Raw genomic sequence first — 22,007 nt, 5'->3', positions numbered from 1 at the left:
GTGAATAATGTTGTCGTTCCCTGGTTGCCTTTGAACATGTTGTCCATTTAGACCTTCATGTACATTGATTGATTGTATCTCCTCTCTACGGTTAAAGTTTCTCATGTCTTGCAAGTCATCCATTGCTACAGTAGCTTGTAATTTCTGATGCTCTCTTCTCAATCTCTTTGCAGTTCTTTATATTTCTAGATCAAATTGGAATTCAACAAATTTATATTTGCACATGCAAGGGTTGCTAGATCACATATGTCAACAAAATTAACAAATCAAAACAAAATTAAAAATTAGCACCGTTAAAACTAATTTCACAAATCACAATGAACAATCAATCCCTAGCAACGGCGCCTAAAACTTTTTGGTATAAATTCTAATACTATTGGTGTCAATGTGCAAGTGTACACAACAAGTAATATAATGATAAGTATTCAAGATCGTCTCCACAGGGATTGATGTTATCAGACTTGCTACAACAATCTTAACAGAGCAAATTTTGTTCTAGATTAAATATAAAACAAGTAATAAAACTAATAAATTAATTGAAATAAAATGCAATAAATAAAAAATGCAATTAAATAAAGCCTCACGTCACACAGTAATAAAACCAATGGGAATATGAAGTAGTTGAGTGAATAAACTCTCTTAATATTTTTGACTATTTTTCTAATGTTTGGCTCGGTTGCTACAATATCCGCTACAACACTGGGCAAAATTCTTATGTATCATCAGCCGTCGCCTGTTGGATATCTTATATCTATATGCAACCCAACAGTGATCAGTTGTTATGCTAACATTAGATTTAACATTATACACTTAAGTTCTAATTACCCTACAAGGTGAATCCCTATATCTAGTTCATCACTAATCTTAGATCAAGCATGACCTTTTTGGACTCAAGTAAAACTCAATCTAGGAAACCCAATCTAAGACCAAATATTGCTTTGATATGTTCCACTAAGATAGGCCATTTTTTGGCTCTTCCTTAGCTAGTATCATTAAATGGGTGATCAACCGAAATAATGAATAAAAATAAATTCTATCAAAACAAAATGCTACAGCAAACATGCAGCAATACATATATTCAGTCAATGAACCATCAAGATTGTTTATCACTCAACCACAAATAAATTTATTTCATGATTTGCAAAAGAAAAATAAAGAATAAAGTTTCAGCCATCAAACACATCCCTATAAATAAATGGAAAACAAGAAAACAAGAGAAAAACAAGAATGATTGAGCTCCCGCTTGATTTCTGCAAATTCTCCTCTTGTGCAGCCCTCAATCTCTCTCTTGAATCATGTTTTTCTTTTGTTTCTTTGTGGTTTTTCTCTTTAGGTGACGTCTCTCTCTTTTCCTTATGATGTGTGCTCCATTTATAGTTGAAAATTATGGTAAACGAAAGCCTATGTCTCGTGTCTTCTAGATTAGGAAACTGCAGATTGCAATATTCAATTCTTCTGTAACCAAGTTCTTTTCCATCTTTTGCAAGCCTATGGCATTAGTATTCCTTCATTGAAATTTGAGCTTTCGGTCACCTACAATTATGCATATGATTTAAGAACACAATTTATTTTAAATCAAACAAAATTTATAAAGAATAAACTAAAATGGTTATTCATGCAAAATAAAACTAAAATGCAATAAAAATATGTTATTTACTCTAAAAGTAATCTTGATTTAAGTCTAAAATTGTCATGATAATTCTCATTTCATAGAGTTATCAGCAACCCATATGACCAGACAGTTCTACATCGGAGAAGAGTTCCACTTTGGAGATGACACCAAGAGTTTAAGAAGTGTTGTTTCTATTAATGTCCCATTAAAAAAAAAACTAATGATGTAGATAAAGATGATAACAAGAAGGAGATCAAGAAGAAAAACTTAAATGGCTTATATAGTGGTAGCGTATGCACTTCGAATTGCTGATGATGAAATTCCCAACACTTTTAGTAAAACAATATGCAACAGAGATAGTGATCAGCAGAAGTTAGCCATAAAAAAAGAGGTGAAGGCTCTTTACTAAAATCAAACTTGTGAACTCGTAAAGTTATATAAAGGATTAGAGGCTATTGGCAATAGATAAGGCTACATCAAGAAGCAATGATCTGCAAAACAAGTGACTCTTCGTTATAAAGTAAGGCTGGTAGCAAAAGCATTTGCTTAGAAGGAAGGTATTTTCTCTTCAATTCTAAAAAATACTTCCATTTCTATATGAATTGCCTTAGCTTCGGAATATGAGTTAGAGCTGGCTCAATTAGATGTTGTGAATGTGTTCTTATATGAGATTTTGGAGAAGGAGATCTAAATGACTTAGTTTTGTAACTTCAAAATTTCTGAAGGGAGAATTATGTGTGTAAGATGGTTAAATCTATGTACAAAACTGTAACATATGCACTTTAATTTTCCTAATTAAATTTATTATTTAATTTTTTCTCTTCGAAATTAATTTTAAATTTGTCATAACATAAAATTGGGACAATTCGAACACGATTCAATGGTCGTGTAGTTAGATTTTATTTCAACACGGGTTCGGCATTAGCTTAATTAGTAGTAATCTTTAAAAAAAAAAGATGGTTTCTATAAATGGAAAGGAGGGAACTGGTTTCCAAAAAAGGAAAGAGAGAAGGGCACACAAAGGAGAAGGAGAGAGAGAGAAGTTGACTCGTTTAGCCCGACCCGACCCGCAACCTTGACCTGGCTCCACTCGTCGATTCCGGCCACCTCACCGGCCGAGCTTGGTACCGATCTGAAGCTTGTGAGATGCCGGTCACATCCTCACTGTCCTCGCCGTTGAAAGCCGACTAGAATGCTGCCGTTTGAAGCTTGAAAAGCTGCGGCTCAACCCATTTTTGTCGTCGTTGATCCTGGCAGATTTTTAGCCACGCCACCACCTGGATCTTGTTTCTCAGCTCACCCTCATCGTTTTCTAACCAACCCCGCCACCTAAAACCTCCGTTTTGGCCGTGAACAACCGCCGGAGAGCTTACGGCTTTGGGAGCACGATCTGCCGCCATCACCGCGCGTGGGAGGTCACTGCCGGTACCGTTGGAATCACCGAGGTCTGAACTATCAAACCTGAGCTTCCCGTCGTCGTTGACTGAAGTCTAGTTACTGTTGACCAGTAGGGGCAATTCAATAATTTCATAAAACTTTGGGGTAAATTTGTAATTTATAAAAATAATGGATAATTTGGTAATTTTCAATTAGGACGGAGAGGTAATTTGAGATTTCGAGGGTAATTCGGTAATTTAAGTTATTAAGAACATTTTGGTAATTTCGCACTTCGAGGATAATTTCGTAAATTCAAAACTTGTGATTAATTTTGTTATTCGAATTGAGGACAATTTGTAATTTAAGATATTGAGGACGATTTGATAAATTATGATTCCGATGGTAATTCGGTAAATTTCAGTGTTAGGGGCATTTTGGTAATTTTTGGACATAAGGGTAATTTTGAAATTTTATGTGTTCGTGAGTTTGGTTTTGAGCTTTATTTCGTATTGTTAGTCGTATTTCATGATACGGATAATAATTATGTCGTTTATTTAATTAAGAGGACCCGCGAATGAGAATCAACTCGCAGACGTTGGTGATACCGAGTCTGGACATCGTCACTGTGAGTGGAATATACAAAACTTATTTTCATAGTATATTCTGATTTTACTATACAATAGTACAACATGTTTTGATAATAAGTATTTGATGCTTCGGTTTAATGATTTTCTAGAAAATTGATTTTTATTCTACGTGCTGATATTTATTATTATTGAAAATGAGTTTGAATAATGATTTTATTATCATTTTTTGAGTAAATGCATGATATTAGAATTGAGTGGATTTGAGATATGTTGAATAAAAAAGAAATGAGATTTCAGATGTGATTATATGTTTATGTTCATGTGTATAAAAGGTTGTTTGGAAAATCGTTGGACAGTACCCTTCCCCTTCAGATACAGAGATGCAGATAATATGAGATGAATACAGTGATACAGATGATATGAGATGAGAGGCCTTTGGGGCCCGTCTGAATATACACAGAGGTTTTGGGCCGTGTGTTTGGGTGTTTTTACCTTTTGGGGGCTTATGCATGCAGTATGATGATTACAGAGATATAGATGTTGAGATACATGAGATATAAGATGACATTTCCTCGTCTATCCATTGTAGCTCCGGGGCATGATGGTTCCCTGATTGCCCGTTCGTCGAGGTCCGGATATGATGAAATTATTCCCCTAGGTACTTATTTGGTGATAGTTGTTTTTGGTATTTAGTATTTGATATTATAAGTATTATAATTTCATTGATTTTATGCAAATTTATATAATATTGTTATTTCAGTGCATGATTTGAATTAAATAAGTTTATGTAAGTTCTTATGATATTTTGATGAAATTGATTTAGGAAAGATTAAGTTATTTTAAATAAATTTATTTTCCTAAAAACTATTATCCACACACTGAGCTCACTGAGTTTCATACTCACCCTGTTTTTATTATATTCCCCCCCTCCCCACAGGAGATTTGCAGGTACATCAGTCGACCCAGCAACAATAGTTAGATTTAAAATTATAGCCACGTGATGGTGTTAGGAATCATAAATGTTTTGTTGGGACATTTTGAATTGTATAATTTATTACTTATTTGTGATTAAGGATAAATTATTGTATTCTTAACATTATATGTTTGAAGGATACTGGTATTTGATTGAGGGAGTTGGTTGTGGAGGTTGATTAAATATTGTATTATTTTTGGAGTGTTAATTGTATAAATTGCAGGTTTGGGGATGTAATAATTATAAAGGAGACTCTGCCGAATTTTTTGGTAGAATTCTTAGATATTAGATTTATTATCGATTCAATTAGACGAGTTTAGATATACTCATCCTAGGGGTTCGGGGCGGGTCATTTCAAAAACTAAAGCAATGAAGAGATAAGGGTGCAAGAGATTGATTAAGGGTAGAATTCACGAAGAAGCGAACAAGACCACTGTGTTTATTTCAGAAGACTGCAAGATGGAGGTTTCATTTATTTATTACTCTATGTTGACGAAATGCTTATATATTCAAAGAATAGAGATGAAATTGAAAAAGCAAATGGCTTTCAAGCTTGAGATGAAAGGTTTAAGTGATGAACAAATAATATATGGGATGGAGATTTCGTAAAGATAAGAAGAATGAGAGCGTGTAGGTAACTGAAGAGTCTATTTTGAAGAAGGTGCTAGAAAGGTTTGGTATAAATGATAAAAACTAAACCAGTTTGCAATCCTTTAGCTTCTGAGCTCTTCTTTATATTATTCTTCTCAAGTGAAGCATGAGAATATAGCTCATGTTTTGTAAGATTGTGCTATGGGTAGTCTTATGGATGTGATGGTGTATAAAAATCTCGATATGTCTGAAGTAATAAGCATGGTTTGTAGATCTGGATAAAATTTACTAGCTTGAAATTATGTGGATTTTTTATATGAGTATGGGATAAGTTGTGAAAGTGTTTCCTTTGAGAAATTTTGAGCTATAATTGGCTTAATCCTAGTAGCTAGATATATAGGCAGTGGAATTGACACAACCATTTTAGATCCTTAATGAAAGAGTACTTTAGGGATGATGATTAGCTGGTAGTTGACTCAAATTTGGACAAATCTGAGTCAAGATAGAGAATTATTGAAAAATCAAATGAAAATACATGGATTGCTTTTCAATTCAGTGGCCACAAAAATTGACAATTTGGAGGAATTAGAGCCGCATGTATTCATTTCTCAAAAATGAAGAAATTGGTTGCCGATTTCCAAGACTTTTGAGTGCAATAACTAAATGCATGCATGGTGAATACCTCCCAGAAATACTAAGCCATTTCCTTTGGTGAGTGCATCCTAAAATATAGAGTGTGAGAGCTTGGGTGAAGAGCTGTCTGAGAGAGTATAGAGAGAGTTATCTGTGAAAGAGTCCAGAGAAAGAAAGCGTCTGCAATTGAGCTCTTAGAAACTTTTGAGAGCATCTTCTTGGATGCTCAGTTTAGTTCCACATTATTTATAAAGATATGAGAAAATATGTGTCTTGGAGAAATTGTTTCCTTTAAGATTGTGTGAGAGTACTCAAATTTATACACTATAAATTGTTAATAAGACAATTATTCTCTTGTCTCCATGGACAAAGGTTTATTGACGAATCACATTAAATCTCGTGTCTTTTATGTTTCCGTGAATATGTAAAAATTAACAAGCTGGCCTAGTACATGCATTCTTCGAGTCAATCTCACTGACAACAACAAAACATCTACTTCGATATCTCAAATACACTCTTATGTATGGTCTTTACCTCCAACGTCACTAGCAACTCACCTTGATAGTTTATTTTGATTTTGATTGGGTAGAAAACCGAGATAATTGCATTTCATATAAGCATATATTATTTTTCTTGCTGGTAACCTGATTTCTTGGCGCTCTAAAAAATAACAGATAGTTGTTGGTGTTAGTAAATTGGTGGGTGAAGCAGGACTGCAGCTAAAATGAAATTGGAAATAAAATAAAGAACAAGCACAATAGAGGACACTAGAAATTACGTGGTTCGGCTTTTAGCCTACATCCACGGGCGAAGACAGAAGGAAATATTTTACTAGTGAAAAGGAGTTACAAGTATTGTAGTATTTTAGCTCACTACCCAAAACCCCAATACACCCAAACTCTCTCAATCACTGTAACAAGAGCTTATAAATGCAAGCTCTTGAACTCTCTCTCAATTCCCTAAATTGCTCTCTGAATGGAATGAATAAGCTCTTCATTTGCACTTGTATTTATAGCAAAATGATGGCCAAGAAAGTCAAAGCCGTGGGTATCAAAACTTCTTTATCAAAACCGTGTGCATCAAATTCAATCTTCAAACTTGTTGCAAGCTGACCATTCTTGTCAAAGCTTCTAGATGCAGCCATGCCAAACACTTCTAGATGCAGTCATGCCAAACACTTCTAGATGCAGCCATGCCAAACACTTCTAGATGCAGTCATGCCAAACACTTCTAGATGCAGCCAACTTTGACATTCTCCCACTTGGAGATTAAATTGAAAAACAATCAATCTCCACACCATCCTTTCTGCTTCGCCATAAACATGTTGCCTACGTTTCTGCTAGGCCACAAGAGGATCTACACCAGACAAACTTATTAGTATTTATCGGCTTGGTCAAAACATCTGCTAAGTTCTCCTTAGTATGGATTTTCTGCAAATCCACGCTTCCATCTTCCACTACTTCTCGAACGAAGTGATACTGAACTCCTATGTGCTTTGTCCTAGAATGAAAAGCTGGATTCCTTGCAATGTGCAAGGCACTCTGACTGTCACAAAACACAGGAATTTTCTGTTGTTTGTGCCCGAGCTCCTCCAATAATCTTTGTATCCAGATAGCTTCCTTGCAAGCCTGTGTAGCTGCCATGTATTCTGCTTCTGTTGTAGATAAAGCCACAACGGTCAGCAGTTTCAAAACCCAGCTTACAGCTGCTCCCGCAAGTGAAAACACATAACCAGTAGTGGATTTCCTTTTATCAAGATCTCCTGCAAAATCTGAATCCACATAACCTCTGACAATAAACTCTGATCCTCCATAACATAATGCAACATCTGAGGTTCCTCTGATGTATCTCAGAATCCTCTTCACAGTTATCCAATGCTCTCCACCAGGATTCGCCATGTATCGACTGACTGCTCCCACTGCTTGTGCAATGTCCGGTCTTGTACATATCATAGTGAACATTAAACTTCCCACTGCTGATGCATACGGTACTCGAGACATTTCATTCCTCTCTGCTTCATTACTAGGACACATACTTGAGGATAATTTGAAATTAATAGGAAGTGGGGTAGAAATTGACTTACAATCTTGCATGTTGAAGCGTCGCAAGATTTTCTTCAAGTAATTCTTCTGTGAGAGCCAAATCTTCCTGTTATTTCTGTCTCGGTGAATTTGCATCCCTAGAATCTTGTTTGCTGGTCCCAAGTTCTTCATTTCAAACTCCCTAGCCAACTGTGCCTTCAATTCTTGGATTCGATCTCTGTTGGGACCTGCTACCAACATGTCATCCACATACAACAGCAAAATAATGAAATCATTATCTTCAAACCTCTTGTAATATGCACAATGGTCTGAACTGAGTCTGTTGTATCCAAGGCTCATGATGAAGGAATCAAATCTCTTATACCAACACCTCGGTGCCTGTTTGAGACCGTATAGAGATTTGTTCAACCTTCAAACCAAGTTCTCCTTTTCTTTTTCTGCAAAACCTTCTGGTTGGAGCATATATATTTCTTCTTCAAGTTCTCCATGAAGAAATGCAGTTTTCACATCCAACTACTCAAGATGTAAGTCAAATGTAGCACACATCGCCAAGACTATTCTGACTGTTGTGAGTCGAACTACCGGTGAAAATATCTCGTTGAAGTCAATACCTTCTTTCTGAGCATATCCTTTCACCACCAATCTTGCACGATACCGCTCCACTTGATCATTGCCATCACGTTTGATCTTGTAGACCCATTTGTTTCCAATGGCTTTTCTTCCGTGTGGTAGTGGTACAAGTTCCCATGTCTTGTTCTTGTGTAGAGCTTCAATTTCTTCTTGCATTACTGTCATCCACAAAGCAACATCTGAGTTGTTTAAAGCTTCATGGAAAGTTGAAGGCTCTCCATCCTCCATTAGAAGACAGTATGCAACGTTGATCTCTGTGACATACTCCGAGTGCCATGTTGGTGGTCGTCTCTCACGAGTTGACCGACGAACTTCTAGAGCCTCAGACTCGACTAGTTCTTGTTCTTCGTGCTCTGGTGCTGCTTCCGAAGAATCTGAATCTTCTGGATTATTTTCTACATATACCGACACAATCTCTGACTTTTCTTTTATAGTGCCATCATCTCCATCTTTCATTTGCAGTTGATTTTCTACAAAATAACATCTCTGCTAATGACGATCTTGTGGGCAGTGAGGTCCCACAGACGATACCCATTTACTCCATCAGCATACCCCAAGAAGATACATCGTCTAGATTTTGGATCCAGCTTTGTTCTTTCTTGGGCATTGTACATCACATACACAGGACATCCAAATGCATGTAGGTAGGAATAATCAGTTGGCTTTCCAGTCCACATCTTCATCCCCGTCTTCAACCCAATCGCTGTAGATGGTGATCGATTTACTATATAACAGGCAGTTTTGGCTGCTTCTGCCCAGAATGAATTGGGTAGACCAGCAGTCCTCAACATAGTTCTTATTCTTTCTGTAAGAGTTCTGTTCATCCGCTCCGCTACTCTATTTTGCTGAGGAGTGTATGCCACCGTGAATTGCCTTTGAATACCCTCTTGCTTACAGAAAGCAAGAAACTCGCCGTCTGTATACTCTCCACCATTATCTGTCCTCAAGCACTTGATCTTTTTACCAGATTCAAGTTCCACCCGCGCTTTGTATTCTTTAAACATAGGAAATACATATGACTTTTTCTTAATTAGATACACCCAACATCTTCTGGAATAATCATCAATAAAAGTCACCATGTACTTTGCACCTCCCATGGATATATCCGGTGATTCCCAAACATCAGAATGAATCAAGTCTAGAATGCATTTACTTCTAGCAATAGATCTACTGAATTTTAATCTATGCTGCTTACTTGTAACACAATGCTCGCAAAATGGTAAACTTACCGATTTGAGCCCCAGAAGCAATTTTCGCTCAGAGAGAATCTTCAAGCCTTGTTCTGACATGTAGTGTTTCTCCTTTAAGCATGAATAGATTAGCGCCGATCTTTTCTGCCTTCATCAATACAAGCGCTCCTTTAACAATCTTCATAATTCCATTCTCCACATGAGTTTTGCACCCATGATTGTCTATTTGTCCCAAAGACAATAGATTTTTCTTCAGGCCGTTGACATGTCGTACCTCCCCAATTGTGCGAATTATACCATCAAACATTTTTATTTTGATAGTACCAATACCAGTGATCTCCAAGGCATGATCGTTACCCATATATACAGATCCTTCTGAGATAGGTTCATATGTGTGGAACCATTCTCTCCTAGAGGTCATGTGCCAGGTAGCTCCTGAGTCTATAAGCCAGACATCAGAAAGTCGTTTTCTGCCTTCTGAAATAATTGTTGCCTCGCTGTAAAGAATTTCGCCATCATCCGAGGTACTTGCTACACACCCCTGAGCATTTGATGACTTAGGTTCTTTACCTTCTCTTCTCTTCTGGTTACTCCAACACTCTTTCTTGACGTGCTCTTTCTTGCCACAGTTGTAGCATTTGACATTTTTCTTACTTCTGGATTTTGATCTACCATAACTTTGACTCCCACTGGGGCCACGTTCCGTTGATCTCCCTCTCGTCACCGATAGCGCTTCTGCTTGCTGCGAACTTGCTTGTCTGTTTTCTTTATTTTTCTGCCTGCTCTCCTCATTTAATACGGAGGCTGCAACATCGTCAAAAACTAGACTTTCTACTGGATTGTTGTTCGTCAGGTTGATGATGAGTTGATCATACGAATCTGGTAGATTTTGAAGTAGAAGCTCTGCACGTTCATTCTCCTCTATATTATGACCCAACGTTGTGAGTTGTGAAAATAGAGTTTTCAAAGTGTTGATGTGGTCGGTCACCATTGTAGATTCCGCCATTCGAAGAGTATAGAGTTTTCTCTTCAAGAAGATTTTATTGTGTAGTGACTTGGCCTCGTACAATTTTGTGAGAGTATCCCATATTTCCTTCGCCGTATTTTTCTCTGCCACACTGGATAATACTCCATCCGCAAGTGCCAAGTGTAGATCAGAAATGGCATTGCCGTCTACCTCGTTCCACTTGTCATCAGTTATCTCCATGGGCCTTTCTCCAATTGCTGCCAAGCAATTATTTTTCCTCAATACAGCTTTCATCTTCATTTTCCACAACGAAAAATTATTTCCGTTAAATTTCTCAATTTCATACTTTGCCGCCATTTTGTTGATAAATACTGCACACAAGTTAGTGTATCACCTTGAATAGTTGTGAGTATGTGTGAGAATGCACACCAAGAAAGTTTCCAGGAAAGACTGGAGGGGTCACAATGGTCCCACTTAAAACCCAGACTCCTTAAGCTCTTATCGCCTTTGTGACAGAACTTTCCTAGACATGTACAGAACCACACAGTTGCTTTACTCACACCACTATTCCCTGCTTTGCACCACAAAATTCTTGGATCGCTTCCACCGTTTCACGTGAATAGTACCGTATACGTGAATAGTGCCGTACACCGTATACGTGAATAGTGCCGTACGCCATATACGTGAATACGTGAACAATTCCTGACTCCAAAAAATACAACCAATAACTCTGATACCACTTGTTAGGAAATTGGTGGGTGAAGCAGGACTGCAGCTAAAATGAAATTGGAAATAAAATAAAGAACAAGCACAATAGAGGACACCAGAAATTACGTGGTTCGGCTTTTAGCCTACATCCACGGGCGAAGACAGAAGGAAATATTTTACTAGTGAAAAAGAGTTACAAGTATTGTAGTATTTTAGCTCACTACCCAAAACCCCAATACACCCAAACTCTCTCAATCACTGTAACAAGAGCTTATAAATGCAAGCTCTTGAACTCTCTCTCAACTCCCTAAATTGCTCTCTAAATGGAATGAATAAGCTCTTCATTTGCACTTGTATTTATAGCAAAATGATGGCCAAGAAAGTCAAAGCCATGGGTATCAAAACTTCTTTATCAAAATCGTGTGCATCAAATTCAATCTTCAAACTTGTTGCAAGCTGACCATTCTTGTCAAAGCTTCTAGATGCAGCCATGCCAAACACTTCTAGATGCAGTCATGCCAAACACTTCTAGATGCAGCCAACTTTGACAGTTGGATCCTCTAGTGAAACTGAGTATCGATTAGTTGCTTTAACAGTAGCCGAACTGATATAGATTACAAATCTTCTCATTGAGCTACGTCTTTAACTCCATCGGCCACCATGTCTATTATGTGCTAATATACGTGCCACATACTTGTGAGTAAATCCAGTCTTCCATTCACAAATGGAAATCCAATCTTCCATTCACGAATGGAGCATCTCACCTTTGACTACCATTTTGTGCAAGAAAAAGTTTCAACTGCTTTTCTCTGAGTAGCTCATGTCTCCACCAATGATCAACTAGTGGATGTCCTTACTAAATCATTAGCTAAGTATCATTTTGCTTTGCTTCGGTCCAAGATTAGTGTCATTGATGGCACCACCATCTTGCGAGGGCATAAAAAGATAGAATCAATTTCCTTCTTAAATCAAGATGATTCAAATGTCTGTCTGTCTGTGCTTAATTTTAGAAGTAATCTCTACAATTCCTTGGACTTAGGAATCTTCTCTCACTTTTCTTTTCAGTTTCATTTACTTGTGTATATAATTGCTTGGCTTTACAATAATGAGATAATCATTTATAAGTGGAAAGAGCCATAATGAAGAAACTATAAATGCGAGTGGGTTATAAATAAATTCTATAAAATTGAAGAAGCCATAAGGAAGGGCCATAATTATGAAACCACAAAATTGGGTAAGATTTATATAATATCTATAAAATTGAGGGGAAAACTTATGATACACTTGAAAAAAACATAAAAACTCAAATGGTTGGGATATTTCCACTCCACAATTTGTGGTATCCACTCCATTTAAAAAAATTCACATTATTTGAAGAAAGAAAGTAAAGAAAATGTTTAAACGACTAATACACACACACACATTGTTAATCACTCATGTTGTTTTAGCATAATTTAATTTGTATTTTTTACCCTTATAACATAAAATGATCAAATTCTCCCAATCAAGTGTTTTTGTGCCATAAATTAAGTAACTAATGAGGATTTAATTTATTAATTGTCCAAATTTCTTCTTTGTTTGAAATTTTTGAAGAGCGGTGGATTTACACAATTTAAGGGGTGGAAACTTTACCATCCAAGTTCAAACCTAATTATTTTCTCTAGGATATTTCCACCCACTTTGAAAAATACAAATTGATAAAAAGTTTGTACACTTTATCACTTAAGTCAATAGTATATGTTGTATTTGACAATTAAGGTATTTAATTTTATGACTTATAATCTAATGTTTTAAAATGAATTACAACAATTTTCAATACTCCCATATGTAAATGGGGTCCAGCTATGGTACCACAGTGGTACCATACCACAGCTGTATCTAGCCATTGGATCTAGCTTTGATGACCACTATGGGCTGTATCCCGTTGTGGTATGGTACCACTGTGATTCCATAGTTTTCTGCCCATGTAAATGATATAATTTGTTTGCTCTGATACCAGAAAGATACGTGGCTTGTTACCATCAGTGCGGACCAGACTAGTGCCCATTCGGGATCACCTCTGGAACTTACGTCGATGGATTCCCGCCGATATACCTTTGGATATATCAAAACTTAAAACAGTTTCTTCTAGGTTATATAACCCAAAACAGACTTTCCTTTAGTCTAAAACAGGGTACCAAACCAGATAAGAAATGGTCAAAAGTTTTCTGATGCACAGGATCCTTACTGGAAGGCAAGTGCAGAGCATACTTCCTTAGATTTTCAAAATGAACAAATTTAATTCTTTATTCTTTTTCTTTCTTAGAACTTCATTTGCAAGGAGAGAGAAGAGTTTTAGGGATTCATGTTGTAAGAGAAAAACACTAGTTTATTTCTTTTTTTAAACTTCTATATCTTACAAAGGAGGGGAGAACTCTTTTATATAGGAGAATTCTCGGGGAAGATAGGACATGACCCATATCTTCTTAAGATACGACAACATAGATTATGACCTATAGCACACCTTTTTAGAAAGCCAAGCCCACCGATCAAGACTTTGACAAATGGATAAAAGATAAAGCATGCTTACAAAGACTTTTACAAGTGGCAAAAGCCAAGGCGTAAGGCAAGCCAAGACAAAACCATAAAGTAAAACGTAATTATTACAACAAGACAAACTACTTTATTGAAAGCAACAAGACAAACAACTTTATGGAGAGCGGAGATTCATGTACTCGTCTTCGGATGAGCTTTCGGTCTCATCGGGGTCCGTATCACCAGAGTGAGGATGCTTTTGGAAGAAAGTTTTGGAGAGCTTTGGATGCTTACAGGAGGGACCACGGCATGGTGGATAAGGGCAATTATAGGCTCTGGGAGTACACTTCGGAGTATACTGTGGGGACGTTTGGGTGGCTTTGTCAACTTTGGATGATTGAGCTGGTCGTTTGGAAGATTGGGTTGAGGGTCCCGGTTCAGAGGGGCCAGGTTCATCCATTGTTGGTTGGGGAAACTGGTGGAGGTGTTGGCTCAGAGGAAGAAAGTCTTCCCATGGGTCTTGAGAGTCTTGGTAAAGGAAGTCAGTGTAGTCTGGTCGTTCTTCTTTGATGATGATGCCAGTGGACTTAGGTTTAGATATGGCAGATGGAGTGGGTATCATGAGAAGGTCATGTTGTGGACCTAAGGAGGTGTGAGAGATATCTTTAAGTGGCGGAGGTTGGTGGTTTAATTGGCAAAGGTAATTGTGCAGGACGTCTTGTATGTCATTTTCAATCACAGCTATATGTGGTGCAGTGAACCATTCATATACCTGATCTTGAGTCCAAAAGAGATGGGTGTCTGGATGTTGGAAGTATGGCCTGTGAATAATAAAAACGGATGTGAACATTTGTGCTTCAGGGGCAGGCATACGGTCAAGGTTGTAAATTTCGGACAGTTGTTGCAGTTTCTTTCTCCACCATGGGATGGGGGAGAACCATTCAAGTAGGGTCCAGGTAAGAGAGGTGGCGTTATCTGGATTAAGGAGGTGGTCCAGAGTGGGAGAAATGGGGAGGACTAACTTGGTTGCATAAAGGACTGTTAGGCACCAGATGTATCATAATACGTCTTCAGTGGTGTCTCTGGTCGGATCAAGGGTTAAACCTGTAAGGAACAAATTTTCTGGGTGGAAAGCGGAAAAAGGAAAAGGGTCGGTGACAAGGTAGGCTTTCATGAAAAAGCGAAAGAGAGCTTTTCTAGCAAATTCTTGGATGGCGAAAACAGAAGAGAAGGTTTTGTTGAAGGGAAAAGTTTTCTTGGTGAGAGCTTCTGGGGGTAGTGAGGTAGCCATGGAGATAATTGGAAAATGGTAGGTGGTGGAAAACAGGGTGAGAGGGTTTTGTGGTTTGGAGAGTCTGGAGAGCATATCAGGGATGAGGTTCTGGGATCCCTTTATATGCTTGACTGAAAAGTCATATTTGGAAAACCAATCTTTTAATCTGAGTAACATTTTTTCGGGAACAGTTTTACCTTTGAAATGAAAGATATTGGGGAAGGCTGAGCTGTCCATTCGGATGAGAAAATGGTGTCCAATCAGATGATACTCAAACTTTTTGATGCCATTCTTTACCGCTAAGATTTCTTTAAACACACTATGGTAGTGTTTCTGTGTTTCAGAAAAATGTCCACTAGCGTAAGCAATAAAGTGTTCCTTGTCATTGAGTTCTTCGAGGAGGATGGCACCCCATGATTCATCACTGGCATCTGTCTGCAATATACGCTTTCCGTCAGTAATCAACTTTAAAGGAGGCAGATTTTGCGCGATCTGTTTTAGGGTAGTGACAGCAGCTGTGTGGGCAGCATTCCACTCTGGGGGCTGCTTTTTCAATAAAGCCGAGAGATGATGAGTGTGATGGTCCACATGTGGGAGGAAATCACGGATGTAATTGATAATGCCGAGAAACTGTTGGATTTGCCTTTTGGAAAGTTGCTGATCTGGAAAGTGAAGCAATTCTTGGGCAATGTGCTTTCCGGGCTGGTAATGTCCATCTTTGATGATCATACCAAGGAATTCAATATTATCTGTAGCAATGGTGCTTTTCTTGGCCGATAACATGATTCCATGACTTTGGATAATATCATAGAATTGAGTTAACAGCTGGCGATGGTCATCATGTGATCCTGAAAAAAGCAAGATATCATCAATGTAAATCAATGCATGATGCAAAATGGGCTGGAAGATTTGGACCATGGATTTTTGGAAAATGGAGGGGGCAGTTTTGAGACCAAAGGGTAGGACGGTCCATTGGAAATGGGCATTGGGAATACAAAAAGCGGTTTTGTAACGTTCGGAGGGTTCAATGCCTAGTTGCCAAAAACCAGATTTTAAATCAAATTTGGAAAAGATCTGGGCATTTTTGAGAAAAGTGAACATGCTTTGTCGGCGAGGTAAAGGGAATTTGTCATCTTGTAAAAACATGTTTAATGGCTGGTAGTCAATGACTAGGCGTTTCTTTCCTCGGACAATTTCAGAATGTTTTTCAACATAAAAGGCTTGGCAAGCCCATTGGGAACTTGTGGGCTCAATTAAACCTTGGGCTAACAATTGTGAACATTCTTGTTGGGCTAGGAGTAAGTCAGAAGGACTCATTCCTAGATGGGTAGCTTTAGTTGGGTTAATGTCTTCATTGAGTTTGAAGGGTAACTTAATAAAGAAAGACTTATTTTTCCACAAGGGATTTGGATGGGTGAACTCAGAATGGGACTCTGGACAGGAACTCAAAAGTTTGGTTGAAATATCCTGGTAAGACTGGGGAGTTTCAGACAAATTGTAGAGTTTCAGAATGTCTGTGAATGGTTTGAACATGGACTTGACTCGGATTCCAGTGGGAATGATTTGGAGGTGTTTGATTTGGTGAAGGATGTCAAATCCTAATAAGATATCCTTATTAGGAAGAGTGGAACCAATAACCTTGGTCCAAATGACACAATTTGGGAAGATTTGAATACCAATGGATTTTCTGGTAATCAAAGAGGTGGTGAAGAGTTTGCCATTGACAGCTTTGAAATGTTCTTCGGACTGGGTCTAATATTCTGGTGGGAGAATAAGGGGGTTTAACATGCTTCGTTGGGCACCAGTATCTATAAGACCAATTGCTGGAATGGGTCTTTGGAATTTTGAGGGCAAGATCTGGAGTTTGATGGATGGGATAGGAACTGTAGTATCAAGGGAGAGTAACTGTTGGTGGAAAATTACTTGAGGCTGGTCACTATCTGAGTCAGAGGAATTTTGTAGTGCGAACACTGTTTCATCGTTGGGTCATCTTGTTCAGAGAAATAGAATTCCGATTCATCTTTGGCAGGGGAGTAGTCTGTAGTTGCTTGAAGATGCTCAACCAACCGAATGGATTTTTCTCTTTTGTTGGGGCAATCTTTGGCATAGTGGCCTTTTCTCTTGCAGATGAAACATCTGCTTGATTGCTTTCGTTTGAATTCTCTAGAGGAGGAAGATTTCTTTCTGAAGAACCGGTAGGGCTTTCGGGATCTGCGAGGTTTGGATGAAAATTCTGGAGTTTTGAATTTCCGAAAATGCCGTTTTTTCTTAGAACTGCAATCGCAATCCTTTTTCTTGTGGCATTTGATCTGCAAATAAGGCTTTTTGCAAGCACTGCGGAAAGGTTCTTTGTCTTTCAACAGTTCTTTGAAAAACTGTTTTTGCTCGCAAAGTTTGGCAAGACAGGTTTTGGCAAGCTGGAAGATTTTGCCAAGGGAGATGTTGTCTATGGAAAGATTGGATGCTGTAAGTTGTCTCTGGATGTCAGGTTGGAGTTCTTCGGGGAGGGAAGCCAGAAAGACATGCTTTAATGTCGGCTCATTGAATCCATTAAGCTTATAGAACAGCAGGGACATTCGCTTATAATGGAAGTCAAGATCCTTAGCATTGAGGGAGCAGCATTTCATGCTGAGGTAGTCTCGTCTGGCAGCTTCAAAGACTGCAGAAGGATCGCCAAGGAATTGATCATGAAGTACAGCAAGAGCACTTGAAACTTCTGGAAGGTCAACAAACTGTAACTGGCGATATTGTCCTAACGAATCAAACCAATCTCTTAGAGCACCCGTAAAACGAGTAGCAAATTCTCTAAGGACTGATTGAGTTGTTGCTCCTGTTCTTAGCATCTGTAGGTCAATCCAGGCAGACATTTCATTGAGTCGGTCACGCCATTTATGAGATGGAAGATCATCAAATGTGAACCATGGACCATTTGACGATTTGTGACTGGGTGGATTGGGCTGGGCTGGAGAAGGTTGGTTTGTGGCAGAGGATTCAGGCATTTCTTCTTCAACTTCGGAGGGAATATCAACATATGGTTCTGTATGAGAGGTTTGGCCTTGATCAGGTTGAGCCATCAGGATTTTGGTAATATCAGCATAGGACTTTTCAGAGTCACTGGTGGATGCTGAAGATTCTGAGTCGGTTTCGGTATGGCTATCTGAAACAGCTAGATTTGAATCAGAAGTTTGATCGTCTGTAGATGAATGGCTGACTGTGTGAGCAGTAAATTGGTTCAAGGGTTCTTTATCTTTTGATTGGGCAGGGACTGATAAAGGAGCTGGTGGTGATGTCGGTGTAAAAGTAGGAGATGGTTGGCCAGGGATGGTCAGAGAGGAAGGATGAAGAGGGGGAGGTCGAGGCTGCGGTCTATGTTTGGGTTTAGGTTTAAGTGGCGGTGGCAAAGGATTGTCTCTGAAAAGAGTATGAGTCATGCCAAATAACTTGGAAGGGTCATATTGTTTAATAGGAGAGAGCATAGAGGCAAAAGGATGATAAGTTGGACCGATAGAAGGGATAGGAGGTGAAGTGGTGAAAAGGGTAGGTCTCTGTTTTTCAGATTCAATCTGAGCAAGTTCAGCTTTTAATCGCCTGATTTTAATTTCATGAAAATCATGTTATAAATATTTTGTTATTTAATAAAAATTATAATCATACTAATAAAATAGTCCCAATACATCATTCAGAAAACAATGACTTTTGTTTAAAATTTAAAAAAATGTTGAACCAAAATAAAATTTCTAGGTATTTTGATACTTTTAACTTATAAGGTTGAAATAGTCAAAATTAAACTCGTTCTAAAGCAACGTTAGTGATCAAATATAACAAAGAATGGTCATAGAAAAATTAAGATATATTTAATTGAATTTATTCTATAGACTTCTACTTTATTTGGATTTTTTTTTTTGGGTAAACAATGTAAACTTCTGGTAACGATTTTCCACAAATTGGGTGCTCAACATGAATTGTGAGGTGGAAAAAATCCATCACCATTTCTCCGAAGTTTTTGTTGGGCCTAACTGTGCATAGTTATTTTCTAAAATTATTATTATTTTTTAATTTTTTCGAAAAGTTTCATGAGTGACGATGTTCTCGAAAATCATTTGGTCAAGTCTTTGAAACTTACTAAAATATTAGTTACTATTATATTTCTAATCTTGATGAACAAGAATATATAGAATAATGATGCGTGCAATTACCGGCACTTAATAACGGCAAATTAGTAACTATTGAAAGCTTAATGAATATATTCATCTACAAATAGGTTTATTTGAGAGACAATATTGCATACTTGTGCTTGTGGGCGTGCATTCACAACCTTCCTTTGGGAAATAAACAATTCACACAAGAAGCAAAAACAGTCTTTTAATCCTTCCAAAAAGACCCGTATCCATGACCTCATCAGATCTATTTTGGAACTCCATTAATGCCCTCAAACACCACTCAGTGATGCCATATGTTCCTAATTCGCACGTTGCCAAATCAGTACTGCTGAGAGGGCAACCCAAAAAACTGAAGATTATTAATTCACAACGAAACGACACTTTGCCCAAGTTTTTCCAAGTTAACGAATACAAGGCCTTGAAAGCAAAGCAAATCAACGAGGCTTTAGATGAGGCAGTTCCACTTCCACATCCTGCTATTCTTCATGAAGCAATGCGATACTCTCTACCTGGTGGTAAACGTTTAATGTCAACTTTATGTATTGCTTCATGTGAGATGATCGGAGGAAGTCAGTCAGTGGCGATGTCAATGGCTTGTGCTATAGAGTTGCTCGTCACAATGGCTGTAATTCAAGATGACCTGCCATGCCTTGACAACGATGATCTTCGACGAGGCAAGCCCTCAAACCACAAGGTTTTCGGCGAAGCAACGGCAATTCTTGCTTGTCAAGCTCTGCACTGCCTTGCCATGCAGCACATTGCCATAATCAAGGCCAAAAACGTTTCGCCCGACCGCCTGCTTCGGGCCATGGTTGAGATAAACTCAGCTGTTGGGTCAGAAGGAATTGCTGCAGGGCAGATCATGGACATCAACAGTGAAGGCAAAGAAGTAAGTTTGAGTGAATTGAACTTCATTCATAGACACAAAACTGGGAAGTTTATAGAGGCAAGCATAGTTAGCGGAGTTATAATCGGAGGAGGAAATGAAGAAGAGATAGAGAGAATGAGGAATTTTGGAAAATACGTAGGGATGGCATATCAATTATGGAATGATATTGTAGATGTAATTGGATCGCCAGAGATGAGGGAAAAGACTGGCAGGGATATGATGCGAGATAAGGCAACATATCCAAAGTTAGTGGGGATCGATGGGTCCAAGAAGCATGCCAAGGAGCTGATAGCTGAAGCAAAACAAGAGCTTGCTTACTTTGATCCTACAAGGGCTGCCCCCCTAGACCATCTGGTTAACTTCATCGTTTCCTTTGGCAATAATAATTAGTTTTCATGTTTGTTTGTTTTGCGAAAGTTTTCATGTCGAGAGAATAACGATGTATTTGAATATTGTAGTATATTGAGCTGTGTTCTGTGTTCTTATTATTTTTTTTTAAAAGCAAACTCGAGTAAACGATCAATTTATTGAATATAAATTAGAAACAGAATGCAGCGTAGAGTCAAATATAAAAATTACTTCAATAGCATGAGAACCTTTCTAAATTATATTAATCCTAATTTATCAAAATATGTAAACCTAAAATATTATTATATAATAAAATTCTACTAACTAACTCGAATAAGACTTAAATCCGATATTTAGAAAAAAAGATAAATCTTGAAAGCAATAAGAAAAATATAAAACTATCTTAAACTTGCAAAACGACTAAAAAAGAAATAGAAATTTCAGCTTAATTATGAGGCCACTATGACATTGCACATTGAGATATATTCTTTTTACTGTGCGACTTTAAAATGCTATATTATATGCTCTAAACGGACACCAATAGCTCAAATTATGACCAATAAATTTCTTTATGAAACATCTTATAAGGAAATGGTATTTTCAACTTCTTTATGTAGATTTTTTTTATGCTGTTTTTAGATTGTCTGAACCGTTATTTTTTTTGTGGTTAATTTCTCTTTTGCTAAAAGTCTTTGACAATGGCCATCAAGTATATATGTCGGACTTTTCATTGCCTCATTCTGCCTGCTTTCAAACGTTGTGGACAGCCATGAGTTCTAAACCTTTTGGTTCTTATTTGTCAATTGCGAGGCGCATGACAAATTTTCTGATTTTTCATCACATTTAGAAAGAAAGAAATAAGATTACTTTTGAAGATTTTACGCCTAGCACCTCTCGCACAATTGCTTCTTACTAGTCTTTCTTATGTGCTTGGTCTTCAACTTGCCCAGATTCTGTCTCTTCTCTTTCAGATTTGAATACCGTCAAAAATCTTGGCATTAATATCTCTCGCTTCAAAGCTCTATGGCATCAGCCTATTTTCTCTTTTAATATAATTAATACATATGGTATGATCTCTGAAAAATTAATCCAGGAGCTTCAGCTTGCGGTGGGTTATTTAGAAATCATCATGGTATTTTCTTCGGTGCTTTTACTATGAGTTTGGGCCGCAATAATTCCTTTTTGGCTGAAATCATGGCCATTATTCATGCGGTTTTACAAGCCTACAATCATTTTTGGAACCACATTTGGCTGGAAAGTGAATCTATGGCTGCCATATCTAAACCATACATTATTAATAGCACCAAGATCCTCGCTTATCTAAACTTTCATCTTAGCAAATACATTACTTGGATTTAATTGAAATAAATCCACACTTCTTTTAAGTTTGGCCCCTTACTTTAATAAGTTTTATTTTGTAGTTTTCTCAAGATCATAGCTTGTCCATTTTTTGTCCTCATTTTATTTTTATTAGTCTCATTAATTTTATTGATTTCTGTTCTAGCCTACTCTA

At 37.7% G+C, this 22,007-nt stretch overlaps 1 protein-coding gene across 1 annotated transcript; it reads left to right on the top strand.

Moving 5' to 3' along the window:
- Window positions 1–19,404: 19,404 nt before the first annotated feature.
- Window positions 19,405–20,554, top strand: LOC112497606 (geranylgeranyl pyrophosphate synthase, chloroplastic-like). Its single transcript, XM_025096538.2, has one exon. It carries the CDS (start codon window positions 19,487–19,489, stop codon window positions 20,534–20,536), a length of 1,050 nt encoding a protein of 349 aa, XP_024952306.2. The 5' UTR covers window positions 19,405–19,486; the 3' UTR covers window positions 20,537–20,554.
- Window positions 20,555–22,007: the final 1,453 nt, after the last annotated feature.

The sequence above is a fragment of the Citrus sinensis genome, chromosome 5 (assembly GCF_022201045.2).
Source record: "Citrus sinensis cultivar Valencia sweet orange chromosome 5, DVS_A1.0, whole genome shotgun sequence".
Taxonomy (NCBI): domain Eukaryota; kingdom Viridiplantae; phylum Streptophyta; class Magnoliopsida; order Sapindales; family Rutaceae; genus Citrus; species Citrus sinensis.
Note: the sequence above shows the minus strand (reverse complement) of the source record. Positions and strands in the feature narration are given on the sequence as shown.